Here is a 15,993-nt window from a genome sequence, read left to right on the forward strand (position 1 = left end):
TTTCAGTATCAGGGTCCAAATCAAATAAGAGATTTGAGGCACTTGTCATAAAACTGAATTATTGAAAACAGTTTTTGATCTGACTGAATATTTTCCTCTGAATGCCATTATTTTTTTATGTTGCTAGAAATTTTAAAGTTGTACTTTTTGCAAAAATTCGTTTAGTTGGTATACTGATATTTTGAGGTCATGTTCATTCTTTTGAATAATAACGATGTCGTCAGCAAACAAAAGTACATCCAGATATTCCTCACTCGTTATCGTAATTCCTTTGTTTAACTTATATTTCCATTTGCGAAGAATGAAGTCAATGTAGATACTAAAAAGGGTAGGTTTAAAAGTATGTTGTCTACAAAATATTAAAAGCATAATCAAAGAATAACAAAATCAAAACATGTTTGTATAAATCACAATGCCTTTGGTGCCTGGCACCTTTGAAGGATGAAAGAAATCTGGGAGCAACAAAAATTAAATAAAGAAAATCAAAATTGCTTTAAGGTTATGCAAATAAATACATAATAAAAATATGTTGATTTATTAATTTGTACTTCAACATTATTTAGTGAATTAGTACAACAAATCATTCTGATAAAAGTGTAAAAATCATAGAGAGAATTAACAAACTGTATGAAAATGCTACACACTATTATAGCTAAAGTATTCCTGAATGTAAAGGACACTGCTGAGATAAGTGACTCCTTTTGAAACCCAGAGTTTGTATAGACATTTATGCAGTGACTGTGGGCAGATAATTTGAAACCGAGTGCTATCTAATGACCTTGGACCAGTAGTCTTGGAATGTAGCCTTGGAATATAACAACTTTTTCCTCAGCAAAAATAGATCACATTGTTTAATTTATCACAGCTGCCTAGAATGATATGTACATAATGACATCTGATTCACTAATAAGCATACACACACCCAGTATTCATCTGTTGGACACTATTTCCTCTCTCTCATATATCTCAGTCCTGCATTTTGCACATTTGACGAGCTTAGTGTACAGGATTTTTCAAGAATTTAACTGCAGCTATTTTTTAAATTGTGTTGTAGTGGATCATCTACTTTCAACACCTCTTTATGATTTGATAATTGATATTGTATTTGTGTGATTATATTTATATAATTTTTAGTGCACCTTTATAATAGTTACAAATTTTTTTATGTAAAAACTTATGGCCTGATTTTTGTGCTTTTTCTCTGTTCTTGCATTGAGGATTGCAAAAATATTCTAAAATTTCAGGTGAAGATTATTTCTGTGCATTTGGATGGAAAACTTGTGGTAGCAGGTGTTGATGGAATTATTCCAATACGTCGTGCTCCTGGAAACTGTCACTTCAACTTTGTCCAGGAACTGAAGCTCTCTGGCAGCCCTGTTGCAGAGCCTGTAGACGCAGACCGTGAAGAATACAGTAACACAAAAGATCAACATGACTCTCCACTTTCGTCATCATTTGAGTTTGATGCAGAATGTCAGGATCATGGAGCAATGAGCTGTGATAGGAGAAATGAAAATAATGCTACTTTGGATTCATTAAACATTGATTATCCATTGAACAGTGCAGCAAGTGATAGTGCTCTAAGTAACATTTCACAGTTACCATGCAGTGATTCAGAGCTGAACAAAGTAAAACATGAGGAAAATGGATTGAGGTTATTACCTCCTCCAGTGTCAATTAGGTACAGTGACAACAGTGATTTAGGTGATGAGGAATATGAAGCCCCTGTGATGCCAGAAGGTTTTGTGTTCCAGCTTTTAATTTTGTCAACTTGGGGTGACATGTATTATGTCGGACTGAATGGTCTAGAACTATATGATGAATATGGGAAAAAAATAAGGCTGACAGAAAACAGTAAGTTAGTAACATTATTATTTCAAAAAGATAATTTAACAAAAAAGGGAAAATGTATTAACACAGAGACATATATTGCAGACTGACAAATTACAATTAAAAAATTAAATAATAACACAATGCTAGATGCTATATGAAATTGTACATACTTGTGCAATTAAATTGCACTTAGTTGCTTCCATATTTCAAAAGAAATAAGAACAATAACAATCACTGATATCCACAGTTCTTTTTACAACGCAACTGTAGGTTTTCCAGCCTCTGCATTGAATTGTCAAAGAGCCTGTATATGTCTCTGAGGTTATTTACATCAAAAGCAAAAATGTTACACCAACTAATTTAAGCTGTTATTTTTGGCACACACACCCAGTGTCACTTGTAGATATTATCCATTCATGTTTCTGTACCTGTCAATACCAGTTCACAAATCAGGCAAAATAGTGTTGTACAGAGAAGATTTAGTAAGCAGGCCCCACTCTTGAGGCTTCTTCTTAGGCAACGTCTCCTTCCATATTTTTGTAGCAACTTACTTTGCCTGAGATTTTTTGCATGATAGAAGAGTGTTGATTTGAGTTGGTGACTTTCAATCATATCTTTATGAATCAAAATACCGATTCAGTTTGTTTTATGTTGTGATTCCTGTAATCTTTTTAGCAGTTGTGAATGACTTATGACTTACAGAAACTGTCTGCTATTAATTGGACAGATAAGAAATCTACTCACCAAGTGGCGGTAGGAAAATACACGTATAAAAGGTATTACAGTTTGCAATCTTTCAGAGCCAGTGGCTCCTTCTTCTTCACATTCTGTCCACTAAGTCTCCTCTGACCTCGGTTTCTGGGTGACTTCTCTGCACTCCACCCCTTTTCATAAATCTCACCATTCCTTTTCCTTCATCCCTGATACTACCCTTTCTGCCAGAAAAAGGAACCACTGGCTCCGAAAGCTTGCAAACTGTAATACTTTTTATATGTGTGTTCTCCTGCCACCACTTGGTGGGTAGATTTTTTATCCACCCAGTTACATTATATTTTCAAAAAAAAGTGATTTTTGTACAAGCACAGGAAATAAAAAGAGTTCAATGTCTACATTGGTCCACAGTCATATTTTATTACATGAATGTAGAATAAAATACGAATAATTTATGAAACTGAGGAGTCGTGGAGCAGCGTAATCCAAGTAGAGACCATGAGCTAAGTCCAAGCTGTGTAGCTGTGTTTTGCATCATAGAAACAGTACAGTATGTCTTGTAGGTAGGCAGTCTGCAGGCATAGTACTATAAGTGACTGTTACTGCCATAGCGGCCCTCTGTTATTTGTGATATGAGGTGCTTGGCCATGCCCATGTGACATAGTGAGGCTTATGATGTCCTTGCCTAATCCTTGCACAGTGGCTCAGTGGCTCCTGGGAGTGATCATCTCCAGCTGCGTGGATATCTCTGGTGGTGCATTATCAATAGCTCTGAGAAGTACCAAATCTCTTCCATCTCTACCCCTACCCCCACCAACACTAAGTGCCATCTAGAGATCTGAGGAGTGAGGCATTTCTGCCCAAAGCCTGACAGCAATGAGCTGGCGTAGGTAGGGCAGTCTGATATGATATCCTCGGTGTAGAATATGTCATCACGGTGAGGCATACATGTGCCCTGCGTCACTGCTCTTCATCTTCCAATCCAAGTTGAGATAGCTGGTGGACCTTGGGATGGGACGCAGTGGAGTGGTCCTGGATATGGCCTCTGTTAGAGGGTGCGATGCTGGCTGAAGTGGGAGCTGCAGGTCCAGTTGTTAGTGTGTGAGCTCCAGCTGCTATCAACCTTGTTCATGAGGCAGCCTTACAATGTTGTGATAGGGTGTGTACATTCTGGGACAAATGGGAAATCTGGAAAAAAACTGGGAATTTTTTAGAATTCCATTAATTTTCCATTGTTTTGGTTTCCAGTTAAATTTTTGTAATTTTGACTGGTAGGAACTGATACTCAAACAAAATTAAAGGCACACGCAAGTGTCTGCTAACAGCAAAATGTGGCAAAGGCATTAGGATGAAGACTATGCCGTACTTCGTAACTACAAACTGCTTCCAATGAGTGTGATATCACAACTGTTTACCTTAGGTTCATCGGAGCAGTTATCAGCGGCTGCTGCACTTCCACAGTTGAGTAGCATATGAGCTTTTGTAAATCCTCATTGTCAGTTTTTTAAAGGCCTTGTCACTACTACTGTGGAGGCTGAGATCGTAAGATCATGAAACAGCTTCTGATGCAGTACACTGCTAAGACAATTTCTCCCTGCCACCATTATGCAGCTGTGTCCCAGGATCAGGTAACAGGATAGGAGAACAAAGGTGCTACAACACTCCAACAAATTAGTTACCAAGTCTCACAAATGATTTAAGAAGGTTTACTTATCTTTGTGACTTCTTGAATAATAAATTCTGCAACACTTGATGTAATATAACACAAAAAAGGCACTCAATGGCTATTTGCAAATAATTGTAGGTAAACTTCACAGTACACAGCAAATGCAATTTACAACAGCTGTCTCTTCAGTTCAGTAAACAACGTTGTCTGTCTAAGTAAGTCCTGCAGGATGACTATAACGAAGTGGGCGAGAGCTGCTCTTCTATCTTCCGAGTAGGCTTCTGTCCGTTGTCATCCGATCATTGGCGGATTTACTTGGCTGGCAATTGGCCAAGGCAAAGTCAACATCTTCATCCTCAGCGCCACCTGTGGCACTGGTGGAATTCATGCAGTGGTCAATCTGTATGGCATTGGCACCAGCTCGCATCTTTGCACCTATGGTGCTTTTGCCCTGGCTGTGTCTTGTTCAGTTGACACAGCATGAGCAGTACCTTCTCCCACTTCTGGCTACTTGAAGGGTGGTGGTTAGTTGTATTAGCAGTAGCAACAAACAGCCAGATGCTACCCAGGAAAATTTTTATGGCGCCCAAAGCTACCAGATTTGTGCATGTGCCGAGCAATGTGAGTTGTAGTTGGGTAATCTCCATATTACTTGTGTTTACATTTAGCGATTTTGCTGTTTCTTCTTTGTTTACAGCTCTCACATCAAATTGAAACAAAACAGATTTCTGTGGCCGGGAAGTGTAATTACAGAAGGCTAAAATATGTAATTAGTTTATTTTCTGATTTTATTTCCATATTTTTTGCAGTCAAGCATTAACCACCTTGTAGAACAATGAAGTTATTTTTGCTGGTTTTCTAAAGAAAGTTGACTTTTATTAATCTTTTCTCCAGAGGCAGTCAATTTATTTGAAACAAAGTGTTTCATTTCACACTGTTGGCTAGTTTCAACAGTTTGTTGAATTTCCAATGCATGTTTTCATCTTCTGGCATGTGTGGCATTATACCTTAATAAAGAATCAAACATGAGATAATACAGTATTGGTACACCAAGAAAATTTGCATCCTGAAACACACACTGAAAAGCTTAAAATCAGTTTTGGGTTTACTTCATTGCGAATCTGGACATGTGAATGTGCACTTTAAGTCAAATTATGCATTTTAGTATAATTTATGAAATCCCAACACTCATGGAGTATCCTCTGATGTTGTGTTTCTTTTAATGCTATATACATGATGTGTGTAAAAAGTTCGATGAATGATATCAGACAACAAACAAAACAAAACATACAAACAAATGATCTTTATTGCCTTCAAAATAGTCGCCACCCGCTTCAACACACTTTTGACAATGTTCGTACAGCTTCTGGAAACTATCAGCAAAGGCCTCCTGTGAAATTGACTGCAGAACGGCTGTCACACGATTTTTGATGGCGTTCACATCTGCACAACGTTCACCTTACATGGCCGCCTTCAAACGGGGAAACAGGAAGACGAGCCAATTCAGGGGAGTACAGAGGATGTTCAAGAGCAGTTACTGTCTTCTGTGCCAGGAATTGGCACATACTGATTGCACAGTGTGCAGGGACATTGTCGTGGTGCAGCATCCATTCTCCAGTCCTGTGCAACTCTGGCCAAACCCACCGGATACATTGTAGCAATTGGTTCAAAACAGACTGGTAAAATCCGGCATTGATGGTTTGACCTACAGGAACAAATTCCTTGTGGATGGTGCCGTTGTTGTCGAAGAAGGTGCTCAACAGTGTTTTCACCTTGGATTTTTGCGGATGGCCTTTTCTTGGTTGCGAGGAAGACAGCGAACACCATATACGGATTGCCATTTTGATTCTGGACTGAACTGGTAGCACCATGTCTCATCCCCTGTGACGATGGTGTTCAGAAGCAATGTATCCTGGTCACACATGTAAATGAAATTGTCAGCAGTTTCCATCCGTTTCGCTTTCTGCTTGCTGTGAGCTTGTGCAGCACAAACCGGGAGCAGATCTTCCACTTACCTTGCTGATGCCCAGTTCCTCCACAATCAATCTAAGAGTCTGTGTCCGATCTTGTGCCAGCATTTGTCACAGTTTCTTGATCTTTTCTGGGGTTCTGGTTGTTGATGGCTGACATGAATGTGGCTCATCCGCAGTTGTTTCCTTCCCTTCATGAAAGTGTTTAAACCATTCGTAAACACATTTTCTGCTCACAGCTTTCCTCCTGTACACCTGCACTTCCATGTGTCTCCGTTGCAGACTTCCCCCATTTGTAGAAGAACTTGATGTTTATACGTTGCTCCATTGCACTGTGACACTTCCTCTCTCACTGTCTATGTTCAACTGGTCGCAGTCTGTTTATACAGTCAGTCACATGCAGTGCATGCTGCGTATCAATTCTCCTCAAGTCTCTGAAGACCTTGCGCATGCACACACACACACACATGTGCCAAGCTGTCATTCAGATATGACACCATTCACCGAACTTTTTAGACACACCACATACATACGAACATATGGGCTTCCTATGTAATCGTAGCTGCACACACGAAGTAATGCTTGTTTACTGGTGCTCACTGGCAACTACTAAAACAAGGCTATTTCTAACAGATCACAGGAAAATCCAGCGTTACTTTCAAAGTAAATTTCCTTTTACGCAATATAAATTACTTTACATGTGAGATTGTGCGATGAATTTCTTAAATCACAGAGCATTTGACTCTCATTTAAAACTTAACACTTTGAGGACCAGCCACTTAGAAGAATTTTGTGCCCAGAAAATCAGACCTTTTTGTCATTATTTAAAATTTTACTGGCACATTTATGTGATGTATCTTAAAGTGTAATACATGCAAAAAAGAGCAATATTATATGTGAAAGCTCAATTTTGTCTTGTAGCTTATTAATCTTCAAGACCAATACAGTAGCATATGTGAAAGCTTATTAGCTTTTCTTACTGTCACACTACATGTATTAATTCAAACTTCAGTGTTTCCTTTGTTTGCGCTACTTAACAGTAGTGTTGCTATTGGCTGACTACATTACGTGTCCTATGCTCTGAACATCTTGTGTCGTTGGCTAGCAAGATCACTTGGCAAGAGCTACGATTGGCTTGCAAAAGCGCATTGTAATCTCAATTTCAATGCTTCATAAACCAACATGCTGTGTTTTGTGAAATTCAAATTTATGCTTTAATAATATGAAAATATACGGGGTATCTTAATAACATGAAAATATATGGGGTATCGTTATGCGAAAATATGCAGCGTATGTGTTGCTGCACATTTTGAAGGTCTTACCAAAATGTGCTCTCTCTCCCTCCCTCCCTCTCTTTTAAATGACAGGAAGTTCTATGCCAGTGTATAAAACCATAACCTTTCAAAGGATTGATAAGGTTTACAGTTTAGAGGCAATATATATTGTCATTTAACATGGAAAAGAGTGTGTGATCGTGGCATGTATCCATGGCATCTTCTGCTCAAAGCTGCATGCCCATATTAGGCATGAGGTCAGAAGCTCAGTGTGTGTGAACCTCGTGACGTCTTCACCTCAGGATGCAAGAACTGATGGCCATGTAGTACACCATCCATGCTCCTTTATAGACATTGTCCTGTAATTGCTAAGAAAGAGAATTAGTGCCAGTTCTTAGGTGTTTTTAGTCAAATGGGAGATGACCTGGGATGAAATTTATAAGGAACCAAATGTTAAAATAAACTATTATCTGTTTGATGATACATTCATATCATTATTTGAAAATAGCTTGCCGAATAAGCTGATCACACTTAACAGCCACATAAAACCACAAGAGGGATTAAAGTATCTTGTGAGAGGAAAAGGGAAGTGTCTCCTTTGGCTAGGACAAGTAGAGATTGTGCTGTAGTTGTACACTACAAAAACTAGTCAAAATTACTAAGAAAAATTATTAAAAAATCAAGGAACATGCACATAATGTCAGAAATCAGTAAATCTGACAACAGACTTAAGGCGATATGGAACGTAGTGAAACAAGAGACAGATCAACCAGCCACAGAACAGGATAACACAACAATTGAACTGTGTAGAATGGCTATAAATGATGAGTTATTAAGTAGAGTAGAAAGCATAGGAACAAACAATTCAATAGAAAAATCACAGCAGTATTTTGAAAGAGTGACTCTCATAAATTTTAATCATATGAATGTACCACCAACTTCTCCTTCTTAAATTAAGAAAATTACATATTCTCGCAAAAATAAAAGCTCATCTGGCTTCGATGGTGTTTCCAGTAGAGAACTAAAGATCTGGTCCTTTATAATAAGCTTGGTCTTATACAATATACGTAAACCCAAAGCATTTTTCCAGAGACAATGAAATATGCAAAGACAAATCTCTCTTTAAGAAAGGTAACAAGAGATGTGTCAATAACTAGTGTCCTACTTCAGTGCTGACATCATTTTCCAAAATTTTTGAGAAGGTTGTGTATTGTTGAATAGTGCCTCATCTTACCAACAATAACATCCTCAGAAACTCACAGCATGGGTTTCAGAAGAGTTACTGTACTGAGAATGCCATTTACATTTTTATTCAACAGATTTTATAACCGTTAAATAATAAAATAAGACCAGTTGGTATTTTCTGCGACTTATGTAAGGCATTTGACTGTGTGCGTCACAATATCCGCCTAGATAAATTGAAGTTTTATGGGATTGCGGGTATAGCCAATAAATGGATAATTTCATACCTAACCAAAATAATGCAGGAACTTCTACATAGTAATTCAACCCGTATAGTCTGGGGACGTAAATCTGACGGGGGGGGGGGGGGGGGGGGGGGAATCACATATATGGTTCCCCAAGGCTCAGTCTTAGGTCCAATGTCGTGCCTCGTGTGTGTAAACAATTAGTGTTGCATAACCAGTCCAAGTGCACATACAAAAATGGAAGAAATGGTAAACAACACAACATATTCAGTTCTGCACTTTAGGGGTACTACGCCAGTGACAAGTATAGTTCATGGCGAGGAAATATGAGTAAGGTGAAAACTTCAAAATTCTTAGGTGTCCACACTGATGAGAATTTAAATTGGAAAAAGCACGTTTGGGAACTCCTAAAACAACTTACTTCAGCCACAGTTGCACTTAGTAGAATCATTGAAAATCTTGGGGAGAGGCAGATCAATAAGTTGACATATTTTGCATATTTTCATTCAGTAATATCGTGTGGAGTCTCCAAACAAACTGAGGGTTGTCCTTATGTCAGTACACTGCAAACTGCATAGAGAGGTGGACTTCCCACTGGAGGAAGAAACCATTTGTTAATGGATAGTGTCCTATTCACAGGCTTTGAAGCAGTGCTTCCATCCATTTGTTTGATTGGCATGTAGTCTGGCATGCCTGTGTGGTTGATTTGATTGACCACAGTTTGTTGTTTGCCACTTCCAGCCATTCAATTTCCCCTTAGCATATGATTCTTCTGCCAGACAATGAGATGGCAGAATGCAATGGGACAGCACATCAAAGTACAACATCATCCTTACATTATCCTTTGGCTGCTTTGATTGCTGTGTCATTTCCCTATATCCTAAAGCGTCCTGATGTCCAGCAAAAGACCACATCCTTGTCTTATTGTTGGATCTGCTGTAAGGTATCATGATCAGAATCATCTCATCTACTGGATATGTTTGATGTACTGCTTGTAGTACACTAAGCTGGTCAGAACAGATGAGAAACTGTGTATTCAGAGGTCCGATACATCCAGATCTGTAAGAGAGTCAGTAACACTTACTTCCCAAATGGGGCCAATTCTTGAGCAGCTGCTCAGTGTTGGGATGGACCACTGCATTAAAGCCAGTGATCAGGACAGTGCTAAGGTTTTCAGGGCCTGTTGAGCCAGAACAAGACACTGAGTGGTGGTTCACCAATCTCTGAGTGCAGACTCTGAACAGGGTCTGTCCAATAGGCTCAAGTTGATATCCAAAAGCCCATCTTGTGGACAGCATCTAACACCTTGAGGCAGGAGGCACATACTAATCCATAAACCACACTGCTGTAATGTAATTATAATCTGACAAATGCCCTATAAAACTGTAAGAGACGTAATGTGTCACCTTGCCAAGCATTTTGACTGAGGCATTTAGAAATATTCAATGATTTGAAGCCCTTTGTTTGCATGTCTTTTAGATGCAGTTACAAGGTTAATTTCAGGTCAGATAATAGGCCCAAAAAAGTGCTCATTCTCCCTAAGATTTAAATATTGCCCACTATTGTGAGCTCTGGTGGGTTAAAATTTTGATGTGTACAGTTAAAATTGACACAAGTAGTTTTCTTTGGTGAAAACCTAAAACCAGCTTTATTGGCCCAAGTTTCCTGCCTCCTGATAGTCAGCCTTGTGATTGTAAGATTAGACAAACACTAGAAGATTGAGAAGTCATTAACAAACAAAGAACTTTTAACAAGGCTTCTGACTGCAGAGAAGATGCTATTGATAGGTGTTTCAAACAGTGTGACACTGTGTACACTGACAGGGGGGGACCCCATTTTCCTGAACAAAGTGATCAGACAAGCCATCTTCAACAGAATAGTGGAAGCATCTACCTCCGTGGAAGGACGGAATAAGAAGTGGCACACATGCATGCAGTCCCCATTTATGAAGTTGGCAAAGGATGTTGTTTCTCCAAGCGTTGTATACTTTTTGTAGGTCAAAAAACATACCAACTACAAGGTTTCAGTATAAGACAGACTCTTACGTTGCCAACTCCAGTAGAACTAAGTTATGAAGGTTAGGATAATAATGCCTGAAACAGCACTGGGAGCGATGTGAGTTATCATGGGATTTGATGAGCCAGGTGTGCTCAAGAGTTTTACCCATACAGATGGTATGAACTACAGTCCGATAATTGTTAGGGCTGGTATGATTCTTGTCTGGTTTCCACAAGGGAATTAATATTGTTGCCTTCCAAGTGGTGGAGTATTGTCCATCACACCAGATATGACTGAAACAAGATAGGAATTTGTCTTTGGCTCCAGAGCACAAATCATGAAGCATAAAATAATCGATCTTATCTGTTCTGGAGCAGCATCTCTGGCTTTTGACAGAACTGATTCCAATTCAACCATGGAGAATGGATGATTCTTGGTTACCTCATTACATGAGAAGAAGTTGAGCCTTCTGATTTCTACAGTTCTGTGGAATGCCTGAACTCAGGAGTTTTTCCTGATGATGCAGTGATGTTAAAAAAGAGTTCAGTTAAAACTTAAGCCTTGTGTCTAAGTGTGTCCACTAAGACCCCATTCCTCAATAAAGCCATTGCCCAAAATCGCCCTTATTGATTACCAAACTTGTGTAGTGGAAATGGACCAATTAATGGAAGTCATGAATGTCTTCCAAGAAACCCTTTTTCTTTTCATTCGCTGCGCTTGTGCTCCCACAATACTGAAGTTATTAAGATTTTCCACTAAACTACTCCTTGGCTCTCACTGCCAAGTGGCATTCTTCATTCCACTAAAGAACAGGTCATCAACTGAGATGGTTGCTAGACTCTGGAATGGATTTAGCAGCAGTTCAGTGGATCACACAAGTAATGTGGTCCACCTTCTCCTGGGCACTTTCCTGTTGTTCAAAGATGTCATTCTGATTGTATCCAGTTAAATTTGTTCTTTGAAGCATCTGCCTTTGTGGTATCAAGTTGATCACTCTCTTATTCATCAGGTGGATACACTCCGGAAGAGAACTCTGTAAGCACATCCCAGTGAACAGTGTGTGCAATAGCTGGAGAATAAAAGCAAAAATCTATTGCTGTAAGTGACCCAGTAGCTGTAGAAAGATGTGTCAGATCTGACTGGAGTTCAAAAGACGCATACCTCTAAATGGAGGAGGTGCTCAATGAGTCGACCTCTGGTGCACTTGTTGGCTGAGTCCTACAGTACATTGTGCCCATTGAAGACATCCATTAGAAGTAACAGTTGAAGGAATACATGGGAAAGCTCTGTTAGCGCATCTTCAACTAGAAGATTGTGTGGTGGAAGGTATAAAGAACCCACTGTGATCTTAGCACTTGTGAGGATTTCACTGCAGCTGCTTGTATGTCAGGGGAAGAGGGACTGGAAAGGAGTGATGTCTGTCTTTGACAAAAATAGCCACCTCACCCTTATCCCTCTTTCCACTTACATCACCCTTTCTGTAGGGATGGGAGCCCCTTAACACAGATTTGTTACTGGCTTTAAAATTAGTTTCTTGTAAGCAATTACAGTATTTTACTGTGGACAGAGAACTGCAATTCTTCCATATGTGATAAGAATCCATTTAAGTTCCACTGCAGTACAGAAGTCCCTGTGGGAGCCATTGGTCTTGCCCTTGTCTCTTGGCAGCAGTGATTTACCTGAGAGGTCAGGAGGACATTAGACAAAACCTAGCTCTCTTTTTCCTCCATGTGGATACCAGTTACCCTGTAGCGACTGTTTTATCTTAACAACTATCCACCCAATCAGTATGTGACACACCTTGAGGTTGAGGATTTCTAAATAGAAGTGTGTACCTTCCTCACAATACAGCCAATAAAGCCAAGACCCTTAATTCTCTGCAACACACAGTGTTCCTCTGCCTTGCCTGATGATGTTCCCTGAAGTATGCCCAGAGCTTACAGTAGAAGAGGTTTTGTGGTGCTGTTTAGCCCCCAGCTCGAGAAATTGGGGTTTGCAGTTCCCCTACCCAACCACTGCTGTTAGAGTTCCTTGGTGAAAAATCAGTCGTACCCTCCATAGGTTGTGGCACATTCTTCAACAGGCCCTTCTGCTGAAGCCTATCCAGACTGGCTGGCTCTGCCGATAGCTACACTGCAGCTCAGTAATCTTTGAGTTGTCTTTACTGGGTTATTTATCCTGGAACCAACTAGTGCAAGGGATAATTTGTCATTGGTGGCTAGATAGAATTTTGTACTTTATGTGTATATATGGAATTTCTTTGCAGACAGACACAATAAAAGAAACTTAATAAAGCTTTTGGCCACAGCTTTCATCAGTAAAAGAGAGACACACACCATTCATACACACAAGCGAACACACCTCATCCACACATGACCGACATTTCTAGCATCTCAGGCTGGAATGCAACTATCACAAGGGACGCAAACAGCAACCTGGTGGGTGCGGGGAAGGGTAAGGGATAGCGGTTATGGGTGGGGAGAGAGATGAATGCTGTCTGGTCGAGTGTGCAGAGACTAGAATGCCAACAGGCACAGTGTCAGGATGTTGTAGGGCACGGAGGTGGAGAAAAATTGAGTGAAAAAGGACAGGAGCAGGGAAAGACGGGTGGATGTGTTTGCAGAGGGCAGCAAATTAAATAAACAGGGTGGGAGATGAGAATGGGGTGGAGATAATAGGACAGAGCGGGTGGAAACTGTTGGGTGGAGGGTGTGGGGAAAGTAGTTACTGTAGGCTAAGGTCAGGATAATTATGCGAGTGGAGAATGTGTTATAAAGACAACTCTCATCTGCACAGTTCGGGTGGCTTGCAGAGTACGGATGTAGATGTAGATGTAGATCCAGATGGCTCAGGTAGTGAAGCAGCCATTAAGTCAAGTGAGTTATGTTCAGCTACATGTTGTGCCACAGGGTGGTCTACTTGGCTCTTAGTCACAGTTTGGCAGTGGCCTTTCATCCTGGTGGACATCTGGTTGGTAGTCATACCAATGTAAAAAGCAGTGCAATGATTGCAGTAGTGCTGGTAAATGACATGGCTGCTTTCCCAGGTGGCCCAGCCCCTGATGGGTTAGGATAAACCTGTGACAGAGATACTGGAGTTGTCAGTCATATGTGCATGAGGAGTGCTTGCTTGTGTATGTGAATGGTGTGTGTGTCTCTGTTTTACTGAAGAAGGCTGTGGCCGAAAGCTTTATGTAAGTGTTTTGTAATTGTGTCTGTCTTCAACTTAACATGTCCTCTTTACAGCAAGTAGCAATCTGTCGTTTCCTACATTGTTTATAATCCGACCTGCCATTTCCATTGTTTGATAAAGGAATTTCTTTATTTTTCTTTAGTATTATCATCTTTGAAGCAAAATAAAAGGGTTGCTGTGACCCATCTGGATTCTGAAGAGCAAGTAGTGCACTGAGGCCATATTGGAGTGTATCTTCTATCACAAATGTTCTTTCAGGAGTACTTCTAGGCACACAGAGTGCTGATCAGAGCTTGCATTTTAGCATTTGAAATGTCTGCTTGAATTGCCTCACATCATGTGAATGTGACAAATTTGATGAGAGGATGCGTAAGATCAGATGCTTGCACAATAAATTTCACCTGACAATTGACATTCCCAAAGAAAGCTTGCAGTTTTGTTTAATTGTTGAGGTGTGGCAGTTCACCAACAGCGGCTAGGTTGTAGGCATGATGCCCCCTTCACAGGTACTTCACTTTCTCTTCAAAAAACCTGCGTTTGTTTAGATTACACTGTAAACCTTTGTCTCGTAAGCAACAAAATACTACATGTGAAGTCTTCAGGTGCTCGACTTTTCTGTTACCCGTCACTATGATGTCATCAAGGCAATTTGTGTGACATGGCAGTGATGCTGTGAGTTTGTCTCTCTAACACTGTAAATATGGTATTGCACTTGCAACACCAAATGGAAGCCATAGATATTTGTACAACATCATTATGTAAAATTTGTCATTCTTTATTCAATGGCAGCTACAGGTAGGCATCTGATAAATCTGTATTTGAGAAATGCCACCTTCCCTCCAGTTAATTTTGACAGTAACTCTCCTGGTCTGGGAACTGGATATGAATGTATGATTGATTGGTCATTAACAGTCAATTTAAAACATACACATAATATTAGTGATCCACTCAATTCCTTTATTACTAAGACAGATGTTGCCCAATTACTTGACATAATGGACTCCAAACTTTGTGGATGATCAAATACGTTAACTGACTGGATTACTGCAATTGCAATCAATTGTGCACTAAAGAATTTGGACATAGCTGCAGGCTTTTACAGTGATATCCACCATGCAATTCATAGCACATCTAATATATCCTGGTGCCAAAAGAAACTAAAATTCGTAACACACTTTTTTAGAATGTTGAATGAACATCTTGCTTTATTAAACTTGCTGCATTCTGTATTGTAAAATCAAAATTTGTAAATGTATTGAGCTCAAAAATATTTGTTACTGTGGTTTGAGACATTATGCATCAAGAAATTCTTGAATCAATTGTTTATATTTTGCTTCAGCAGTAAATATGCCGTTGATTGTTATATGGTATCAGATAATGGTCAGCTTGGGATAGTGATGGTTTGGTGAGTCCATGATGTTTCAAATGTGATTAAAGCCACTGCAGTACTGATACCAACTAGGTAAGACACTGAGTGCTGATTAAAGTTATACTCAATGGAATTTTGTATGGTTTAAAATAGGTTGCTACTCACCTCAAAGAGGCGACACTCAGCAGTAGACAAACACATTTAAAAGTTGAATGTTGCATAAAGTACCAGACTAATTCCTTCATCAGAAGTAGAGAAAAGGAGAATAAAATAAACACACAACTCCCACACACATGGTCACTGCTGTCACTGAGCACTGAAGCCCAACTCAGAAGAGGTAACAAACACACAGTCATACATGCATAATTCACATGCATATGCCACTGTTGTCTCTGGGCACTTAGGCTTGTAATTCCATTGTGGATTTTCCACTTTTGCACGTTTCTTATGATTTTTTGAACCAATATAATATTGACATTGTACCATTTCAGTAGCTGAATGTTCCGAGGCACTCAAATGAATTGTGATGGATTTCTCTGTCTGGCATGGGCTT

The 15,993-nt window shown here is 39.7% G+C and overlaps 1 protein-coding gene across 2 annotated transcripts in view; it reads left to right on the forward strand.

Annotated features, from left to right (window-relative positions):
• LOC124805118 (katanin-interacting protein-like) overlaps positions 1-15,993 on the forward strand; it is a 323,814-nt gene that overhangs the window by 256,224 nt on the left and 51,597 nt on the right. For both annotated transcript variants that reach the window (XM_047265570.1, XM_047265571.1), the window contains exon 11: positions 1,245-1,854. In XM_047265570.1, coding sequence (XP_047121526.1) covers positions 1,245-1,854 — 610 coding nt within the window. The remainder of the gene's footprint in view (positions 1-1,244; positions 1,855-15,993) is intronic.

Source organism: Schistocerca piceifrons, chromosome 7 (genome assembly GCF_021461385.2).
Source record: "Schistocerca piceifrons isolate TAMUIC-IGC-003096 chromosome 7, iqSchPice1.1, whole genome shotgun sequence".
Classification (NCBI taxonomy): Eukaryota; Metazoa; Arthropoda; class Insecta; order Orthoptera; family Acrididae; genus Schistocerca; species Schistocerca piceifrons.